Raw genomic sequence first — 10,447 nt, forward strand, 5'->3', positions numbered from 1 at the left:
ATGTTTATTGCAGCTTTGATCACATTAGCAAATGTACAAGATGAGCCTATAGCATCATATAGCACTAAAAAGTAAGTGGGTACTTAAAACAAAACAGAAAAGTTTAAATACACACACACACACACACACACACACACACACATACACATACACTCAATTAGGGTTTTCTCATTAAAGGACATAAGAGCCAATTGGAAAAATTTCCGAATGGCCAAAGCTGGAACAATTTGAACAATAAAACAAAAGTACTGGATTATAACAAAAATTATAAATATTCATGAGTCCATATTGATATAAATATTCACTCTCTCATTTTCATTGCGTGAAAGAAAGATGACAGTCTCCATCCTTACGATTTACAGCCTCTGAAAACTTACTGGAAAGTCAGCTATTAATCAGTTCTGACTCATAGGCAGGCAAGTAACAACAACATTCCTTGCTATCTAGTTAAAACTGACCCTCCAATGGGGTTTCCTGAGGCTGTAAATAGCACAAATCCTTTGAAAATATGGAAATGGGTGAAAATTACTAGCTATAAAGTAGAAGAACCTGAAAATACTTTTCAGTCAGGTGATCAAGGCTAACATCAACAAAAGATGGTTGACATCTGTGATGAAAATGACACTTTATCTCTGTGATCTTCCTCCAAAGAAAGAAGAGCAGAATAAAACTGTTTTGTCTAAGTTTTAATGAGTGCAAATTCTAAAGTCTGGCCGTATGTTTATTTTCACATGAATTTTGGGAGTTTCAATGCACAAGTTTTGTTACAATTCCTCTAACCTCCTCTTTGTTACTTTCAACAGGGATTTCCACTCCCTCATCTCCCCACTGTACCTTCAGGATATTATCAGTTGCTAGTTTAAAATTGCAGAATGGTTTTATTGTGAGCTCTATCTAGCCTTCCTGGTTTGATTTGTACAATATAGGTCAGTACATCCCTTCCACTGGGACTACTTGCACCTTCCTCCCCCACAGTAAACACAGTTCACATCACTTGCAGCTGAGCAATAATAATAATCACTTTTGCAATTTGAACATGAGAAACAGACTTCGCTTTCTGTTATTAGACACTCAACCAGTAGGTGGTCTTAAGTCCTACATCAGAACTTGAATAGCAACAATAATATCCTATTCTGAGAGCCAAAGCGAAAAAGACTGGAGGATTTCATTGCATAAGGTCCAGTGTGGTTTCCTCTACTTTCCCTAAAAAGTTACTGCAAAGCAAACAGAAAGAAACATCTCTAGGATTGTAAATCTCATGAGAACAGAATCCTTGAAAATTGTTTCAAACCATCCTGTGACATTGGTTTGGGGCGTCTCTGCCTCTACTTGATCACTCAGATTCTGCATTTTCATATCAATTAATCCCCCCTCCGGGTTTCTTCCAGAAGACACCACATCGGGCAAGTCGCCAAATCAGAGTTCTCGAACTGAAAGCCAAGCGCAGGTGGAGAGGATCAAAGCGATTCAGGAACCCTCCCCAGTGCCCCACCTCACAAGTGCATTGTATATTATCCGCACCGTTGGGATTCTCAGAAGCCAAGAAAACCCTGACACTGCCCCCTCCCCCGACACTTAAAGTGTGGCAGGCGCCTCCTCGTGATGCCATCTTGGGATCTTACCATTCTTTAAGGAGTTAGTGAGTTTTACATTCTGATCACGTCCCTGTGTCTTTTGAAAACTTACATACAACTTTGCTAGACGAGATACCCGCTGGTGTGGACCCTTAATTTTCTCTAACAAGAAGTGACAAAAGCAGATGCTTCTCATAAGACAGCCCGCGACGCTCGCCTCCTGGCTCCCCGCCTCTTGCGCGCACCCAGGATTCTCCGTTTGCCGGGTAGAAAGTGAGGAGCCCGGCAGCCCACCCCCTGCCCGGAGCCCCCGAGAGCGCCACGACGCACGTGGAGGGGCTGGGGTCCCGGAGCCAATGGTCCCCGGTAGCAGGGAGTGGGAACGTGGAGACACCCTCGCAACTTACAGCCCAGGGCGACCACCAGGTAGCGCAGCAGTAGCAGCAGGAGGCGACGGTGGCTCCCCCTCGCCATCTTCCCGGGGGACAAACAGGCTGCTCCTCAAGGCCGAGGGTCCCGGAGCACGAGTTTCTGTGTTCAGTCGAGAGCCCCTAAACTTCTAGGGCAGGAGAGGAGAGGAGGGGAGAGGAAGGAGAGGCGGGAGAAGGGCGGGCCCTGATGAGCTCAGGTTCCCCTTCCTCAGGCGCTTTCGCAGCTGGTTCTAAGGAGGCAGGTCTCCCCCAGCCTTTGGATAGAGGGTCCAGGGTTCTTCTTAATGAGGGGTGGGGGGCGACCAGAGGGGGAAGGCGGTGGAAGCTGGACGAGATGTCCGCGGGGTCCTAGTGAGGACACAAGGGGAGGAAAGGAGAGGAAGGGAAAGGCTCGCGGTTGTCCCCACCGCCCGCGCCGCCGGATTGATCGGCTTTGTGTCTGGCGGGCGCGGGGCTGCCAGCTGTCCCCCGGGGCGAGGAGCCGGGGGCGGGGGCGCGGCCCGAGCGGGGCTCTGCGCCTGCCCTACTCCGACCACTCGCTCCCTTTCTTTGGCACAAAACTTCTTTGCTTCTCAACCTAGGGGTGGAGATTTAGGGGAAATTTCAGGCCAACAGGACAAGCTGCGGATGAGGCGCCCCAAGGAAAAGGGAGTTTGTGGGCTGTGCCTCCGACACGAGAGAAAAAAAGAAAATATACCAGTTAAGACTCCTGCAGGCCTGAGGGCTTACATTTGAGAGCTGTCTTAACCCTGTTTGTTTGGGGTTTTTTTTTTTTTTTTCAGTTTAAGCTTTGTCCCTTAGAGAGCTAAGATGTGTTTTGTGTTCATTGCTTTCCTACAGTTAGAAGTTCATCTAACGGTGTGAAATATTTATCATGTTTCTTTCCAGTTATATAACTGCTGCCTGTGGAGTTTTCCACATGTTAAAACTCTACAGCTGCCCTTTGTCAGGTTTATTTTTGGTATCCTCTGCTTTTAAAAAAGCCATTATGAACGCCCTGTTTCGTGCTTTGTAACGGACCCACACTTACCCTGCACACACTATTAAGGTAAACAGGCAATTTTTCTCCTAAGGGGGAAAAAAGTGATACGTTTAAGAGTGGCTCCAATGATAGGTCTTGGAAAAGGCCATTCCCAGAAGAACTTGTTTACTTTCTTAAAAAAGAATCATGGATAGAGTTCTGTGTAGAAGACAGGTGATTTAGTGGTGTACACTCGAAAAATTCTGCTGGCTCAGTGGACAAAAGGCAGCCAGAGTTTAAATATGCAGAGCTGGGAGGACTGAGGCATCCCTGCGGTTGCCTTGGTGACAGTGATGGGAGCTTAGTGACTATGGGAGGGTGTGGGGGAGGAGGGACAGAGGACCCAGAGGCCCAAAAAGGAAAGTCAAAATAACACAAATGTTAGAGCACTCACTCATGTCTGACAAGAAGGGGCACAGATGTTCAGCACAGCCTTATGCTAGCTTTTCTGGGCAATAAGGGAAAAGCTTTTATACTTTAAAAGAGTTGTTGGTGTCCTCTTTTACTAATGTTGGTACAAGCATATATCTCTTCTATTGCACATATATATCACACAAATCATACATTTATGCTTTTTGTTACATTTCTGCGACATTCTGTGTGTAATTTATTTACTCAATATGTGTCCCCAGTTAAGCCACTTGTTAAATGACCACAACATGCCTCATGTTTGGGGACAATGAGGAACAATATCTAGCCTTTACTGTTAATATCCTTAAAGTCTTGAGGACAGAGAGATTCCCATCTGGAAATCCTTTTAATGAAGCAGTGATAAATGCTAATAAAGGACAAAATCCATCTCTTACTGAAGGCTTTGTGATTGGTGTGCAGAATGACTAATGCTCATTTTCCAGCAACACTGTAAGGGAGAAAATGTTATCATTCCCACTTTACAGATGAGAAAACTAGACTAAGGGATGCCAAAGGCTTCCTCAAAACCAAAGATAAAGAGAATGATCCTTCTGTTAGTGGAGATTGTCTTCAGCTAATTTCTTTACTTAAAAAGCAGTTGCCATGGAGTCCATTCTAACTCAAGGGGAACTCTTGCAGATGACAGCAGAATGTTCCATAGGACTGTCAGTGACTGATTTTTCAGAAGTAGGTTATCTGAAACACCTTAGGTAGACTTGAATCACTGATCTTACAATTCTCGGCTGAGCTTGTTAATGACTTGTGTTACCCAAGGACTCTTTGTTAGGTCTTGAAAAAACAAGACAAATTCTTGAAGGGAGGAAACAAAGGAAGGGCATTCTAAGTACAGCCACCCAAACACCCATTGCCATCAAGTCTTTTTGTGACTCATAGTGACCCTCCATAGTGTCTCTAAGCTTGTAAATCTTCAAGATAGGGGATGGCCCATCTTCCTTGTGGCAGCTGCAACCTTTTAGTGAGCAGCCCAATACATTACCAAGTGAGTCACTAAGGCTACTTAGGTACAGCAACGAGAAAATATATTCAAAGAATAGGATCAAACGCTGGCAAATCTGAAAATACTGAGGTGCTAACTGAAAGGTTGACATTTGTAATCTATCAACTGCTCTCATAGAGAAAGATGGTCAGTTCGCTTCCAAGATTGTCAGCCTCAGACCAGTTGATGTGAGTGGGAGTCCATTAGCTGACAGTTTGGTTTTTAATTTTGATTTAGGGAAAACAAGATTCTATAGTTGTAGGGCAAGTGTAAGGTGCTGTGGTGGCCAAGTCCTATATAAGGTACAATCCTGCTGTCAAAATGCTACAACTCTGGTGGTTTGAATCTATCAGCTGCTCTATGGGAGAAAGATGAGCAGTCTCCTCCCTTTATGATTCACAGCCTCAGAAACCCAGTAAAGGGTTGCTATGAGTCAGAATCAACTCAGCAGCAGTGAGTGTGAGAGTAGTGTGAACTAGGATTAAAGGAGGTGATAAAAAGTTCGAACCAACTCAAACACGTTGTCATCAAGTCATTGCTGACCCTGCAGAGGGTTTGTGGAGCCCATCTCCCACCAAGTCATTGATGGATTCAAAGCAGCAGAGAAGCAGTACTTTTGAGATATCTGTACAACTTTCTACCACCTAGCCCACTCAATAGAGTGATAACAACTGGAAAAGCGGTTGCATTTTGAAGATCATTCAGTATTTTATTTCATACTCTAGACCCTATCCTATGGGTAATGATTTTTGTTTTGTACATTCTTTCAACCTCTTGGGTTGCTGTTGTTATGTACAATCGAGTCAGGACCAAGTCATAACTGATGTTGCAGCAGATTTTCAGAGGCAGCAAATCCCACAGGAATTGACTTCCAATCTTTCTCCCAAAGAGCTATTGGCGGATTCAAACCATGTACCTTTGGGTTGACAGCACGATTCCTTGTCACTAGATCACCACAGGAAGATAGTGCAAGATCTATATTTTAGAGCTATAGTATTCATAGGTAATCTTTAAGATCATGTGGCTATTATAGTCACATTTAAGGTATTTCTATTTAATTGCATTTAAATTTCAGTTCTCCAATTTTACTATCCTATTTGAAGTTGGGAAATGGCTACTGAAAATGCAGAGCATTTTCATCATAACAGAACATTCTATAGGATATTGCTGCCAAAGAATGATGATTCTTACAGGCCCATAGAGGATGAATAGACATAGAAGATGAATAGACATAAAAGAAAAAGGCTGTGAGACAAGTTTTAAAACTTTTGAAATATTTCAGGAAAAAGAAGATGAGTGTCCAAATGGTCACAGTAGGATTAGTAAAAAAAGCAGGCAGATTTAAATGCTGTTTCACAAACTTTTACTGTATCATTAGATACAGGCATGAGAAAAGGGAGAAAGATGAGAAAAAGTTTGAGGCTGAATTAGGACTGTCATCTGAGATGATCCGCAAACTGTTAGACACATTGTCTTTAAGCTGAGGAAAGCCTCACGACTGACTAAGGAAAGAAATACCGTCATCTCCTAGGACAGTCATCACCCAATCTGGCCACTCTTCAGAATCCCCTGAAGCCTCTTATAGCAGATTCTTTCTTTAAAATTAAGATAAAATTCTGAGTCCCAGTCATGAGTCCTATAACTGAGAAGCTGTATTTCTAGCAAGCGCCTTGGCTGGATCTTAAACAACCAGTTCTTATACCAGTGCTCAGAGGTCATTCCAGAAGCCTTGAGAAGGCATGAGCCAAATCAGACAAAAAGGTGAGCATCAGTCCAGAGGCACATCTACGGATCTCTGTTTCCTTCTGTTGTGTATGAGGCCCTTATGCGTCAGAACTGACTCAACAACAACTAATCACAACACATCTAGGGAAATAACTACACTCAGAGGCAGAAGAGACACATATTTAGGTTCTAGTAAATGTCTTTTAATTTTTTCAGCATCAATTTAAACTTGCACATGAGTAATTATTGATGGTCTTTCCCACAAATTCAGGTAGAGTCTATCCCGTCTGAATTTAGAAATCATCTTGAGGATATGTTTGAAGCATTGAAAGCCAGTGATCAAAGACTAGATGAGTGAGTGGTGGGATGACATCTAAGATCCATAAAGAGAGCAAAAGGTCATTACAAAGACAAGAAGAAAAAACCAAGGTGGATATCAGAAGAGACTAAAAATTGCACCGCAGCATCAGGAGATCAAAACAAAGGCTTGTGAGTACCATTGAGTCAGAACTGACCCATAGCTGACCCCCCAGTGGGTTCTCAGTGGCTATAAATCACACAGGAGGAGATTGCCCATCCTTTTCCCTCAGAGCAGCTGATGGATTCGAATTGCATGCCTTTAGTGTTGGTTTAGTAAAAGGTTTTTAAAGAGAATAATATTTCAAAGCACAGGTCAAGAAGACAAAGCAAAGTATTACAGAGAATGTGTAGTGAGCTGTAATTGGAGAGTAACAAGCATTTCTAAAGTGGTAGGAACTGAAAAATAAATTCAAGCCTTGAGTTGTAAGACTGAGGTATTCTATAAGCAGAATCTTAAATGATCTAAGAAGCATTAGAAGATGGAGGTAATACACAGAATTACTGGATGAAAATAATTGGCCAACATGGAAATATTTCAGGAAGTACCATATGATCATGAGGCAATGGTAATAATGGAAGAAGTTCAAGCTGCACTAATGGCACTGGAAAAAAAAATAAGGCCTCAGGAATTGATTGAAAATGGATTGGCATGTTTCAACTAAAAGACGCAGTCTTGAACATGCCGATAAGTCATGTAAGGAAATTCGGAGGACAATTGCCTGACCAGTTGACTAAACAAGATCTATATTTGTTCCCATTTCTAGAAAACGTGAACCAACAGAATATGGAAATTTTTGAACAATATTGTCAATATGGCATGCAAGCAAAATGTTACTGAAGTTCACCCCAAAGTGACTAGAACAGTATTTTGAAAGAAAACTGCCAGAAATTGAAGCTGGCTTTCGAAGAGGCCATTGCTGATGTCAGATGGATCCTGGCTGAAAGCAGAGAATACTAGAAAAATGTCTATCTGTACTTTACTGACTAAGCAAAGGCATTTGACTGTGTGCGTCAAAGGAAATTATGGTGAATATTGAGAAGAATGGGAATCACAGAACACTTAATTCAGGTGAAACTTATACCTAGAGCAAAAGGATGTTAGGTGAACAGAACAAAGGAACATCACATGGCTTGAAATTAAGAAAGGTGTGTATCAGGTTTGTAGCCTTTTTCTATACATATTCAATTCTCTTGCTGAGAATGTGGACTCTATGAAGAAGAATATGGCATCAGTTTCAGAGAAGGCTCATCAACAATGTGAGAATGCAGATGACAAAACTGCTTGCTGAAAGTAAGGAGAAGTTGAAATGCTTGCTGCAGAAGATCAAAGACTACAGGCTTTAATAGGGATCGCATCTCAACGTCAGCAAAAATTCTCACCACTGGACTGATAGATAAAGATTGAAATGATCAATGACTTCATCTTACTTGGATCCATAATCAACACTGTTAGTACCAACAGGCAGGAGACGTATTACATTGGGAAAGTCTACAGTCAGGGGCCTCTTCAAAGTCTCGAGGAGCAATAATGACAGTTTGAAGACTAAGATGCACCTGATTCAGGTCATAGTATTTTCAGTTACTTGCTATGTATCCAAGAGCTGGACAATTGATAAGGAGGACTGAAGAAGAATTGATGTTTTTGAACCGTGATGTTGGAGAAGAATACTGAATATCCCCTGAGCTGCCAAAAGTACAAACATATGTCTTGGAGAAAGTACAGCAAGAGTGCTCCTTGGAGGAAAAGATGACAACGTTTTATCTCACATACTTCCACTGTGTGCTTAGGAGAGATTATTCCTTTGAGAGGGACACCTTGCCCCAAAGAAAGTTGGAAGGTCATTGAAAGAGAAGAAAACCCTCAATCAGATGGATTGACACAGTGACTGCAGCAATGGACTCTAAGTTTGTTAGAGATGATGAGGATGGCACAGGATAGAACAGTGTTCAGATCTGTTTTTCCATAGGATCTTTGTCAATTTTACTCTACTCGAAGTTACCTAACAACAAGAGGTAGGAGGAAGACACAGGAAAAAAAAAAGATCAAGAGAAGAAACAAACTATTAGAAGTACTAGGAGAAAATTAGAAGCCCAAAATAGAACTTTTTAAAGTGTTAAATGTTAAAAAGGAGGATTGAGAATTGACCATTGACCACTAAGACAGCAGAGAAAACCAACTTCAGAAAATCCTTGTAGAAAAAATGTGCATGTGGGGAGCTCTGGTGGCCTAGTGGCAAGAAGCTGCACTGCAATCCCAGAGGTATGCAGTTCAAATCCACCAGATGCTTTGCTGGAGAAGGAGGGGCAATCTCCTCCTGTACCAGTCAGATCCGATTTGATGGTACATGTACAGAAAATAACAAAATAAAATTTAAAAAAATGTACATGCTCATGTTCTTTATTTCAAAGAGTAGCTAATGCCCAAGATGAAAACAATAATTAAATGGTTAAAAATAGCAGCAACAGGAAAGTGACATGAACAACAATAGCCAATATTAATTATTAGTAAGTGATTGGGAGTGGGATTTATCATTTCTTCCCTTATGTGCCTCAGCTAAGGAATTTAGACCATTTTGTAGGAAAATCTATCAGAGTCTCTTTCATTTCCTCTAAACTTTATTCAATTCTAAATGATCATACTATCCTTCTACCCTTCCATAGCTGTCATAATCACTGTTACTTAACACTATAAACAGTTTTGTCATGTAAACATAAATGGAAGCTTGGTGTTTTAGGGCATTTTACCATTTCTCATTCTTTCCACCCACTCAAATTCCAAATTCAAAGTAATGTTGGGGAGGTGTCAAGGTACATTTCCTAAAACAAGTAACAAAGAAAAGGGCTGAGTTTAAATTGAATGACTTCTCACAACACCTCACATTTGGTGTTTCTGTGTTGGATGGGTTATTTTTCCTCATGGGTGTGGAGAAGGTGCTGGAAAGTGTGCCCACACCCTGTAATTTAGAGAAAATAGGAAGGAAAAAGTCTTCCATTTTAAGAACCACATAAATTCTGTTTCTTATGAATTTTAAATTTTTATAGACAGAATGAAAAACTTCTAATAGATTACTAATTGTCAAAGTATCCTTTGTTCATCACCATTATCTACTTGGATGATATTTTGAGTTAAACTGATTTTAACAGCCCATTCTAATATACTTACTAGCACATTTATGTTTGTTCTTACCTATCTCCAACTCTTATTCCAGCCAGGAGAATCTCTTTAGGGAAGACTTACACTTCTTCACCATATAATTTGCCTGATTCTCTCAAAGTGGAGTATTACTCCAGGTAAACATTACAGTGCTCAAAACTCAACCAAGGGGGCGTGTGTGTGTGTGTGTGTGTGTGTGTTGGGGGGGGCGGGTATTGCAATCTCATGCCTCTAACCTGGTCCTAGTTACAGCAAACAGGAGCATTTTTTCATTTTCTTTGTTTCTAAATTCTTTAACATTGCTAAATTAGTTCTACCTATCAAATAAGTGACATTCACCAGCAGTTATTGAGTTAATAATTGAATTTTTCTTTCTTTCTGGCAAGTTGGCTATATTCTTACTTCTTTCTTCCCTCACACGTTAATTTTAATTCTGCTGTTTGTTTCTTTTGAGTGAAATTTGGTACAGAGAAAGTTATTTTTTACTAGAATTTTCTGAGGGGGAAAAATTAGCATTTAACAGTCTTTTTCCAGGATTACACAAAGGATGGGCAGTCATTAGTTTTATGGACATAGAATTCTAAAATCTAATGCTTGAGCAGGCCTTAGAGACCAATCTCACTCCCTTCTCAACATTACCTCCACCCACTGTTTCATTTCGTAGTTAAGGGAGATAAAGAACAATATGGTTACATTATTTTTTTGAGATTACATATTGAAAAAAGTTAAGGACCAGGCCTATAATGGACATTAGCTATGTCTTTTCGTATGCCA

At 41.0% G+C, this 10,447-nt stretch overlaps 1 protein-coding gene across 1 annotated transcript in view; it reads right to left on the minus strand.

The window, feature by feature from the left end:
• JAM2 (junctional adhesion molecule 2) overlaps positions 1-2,096 on the minus strand; it is a 128,796-nt gene extending 126,700 nt beyond the window's left edge. Inside the window, exon 1 of the mRNA XM_006896041.1 lies at positions 1,982-2,096. Coding sequence (XP_006896103.1) covers positions 1,982-2,048 — 67 coding nt within the window. The 5' untranslated portion in view covers positions 2,049-2,096. The remainder of the gene's footprint in view (positions 1-1,981) is intronic.
• Between the last annotated feature and the right edge of the window lie 8,351 nt (positions 2,097-10,447).

Source organism: Elephantulus edwardii, unplaced genomic scaffold, assembly GCF_000299155.1.
Source record: "Elephantulus edwardii isolate Elephantulus edwardi_28Jun2011 unplaced genomic scaffold, EleEdw1.0 scaffold00180, whole genome shotgun sequence".
In the NCBI taxonomy this organism is placed as follows: domain Eukaryota; kingdom Metazoa; phylum Chordata; class Mammalia; order Macroscelidea; family Macroscelididae; genus Elephantulus; species Elephantulus edwardii.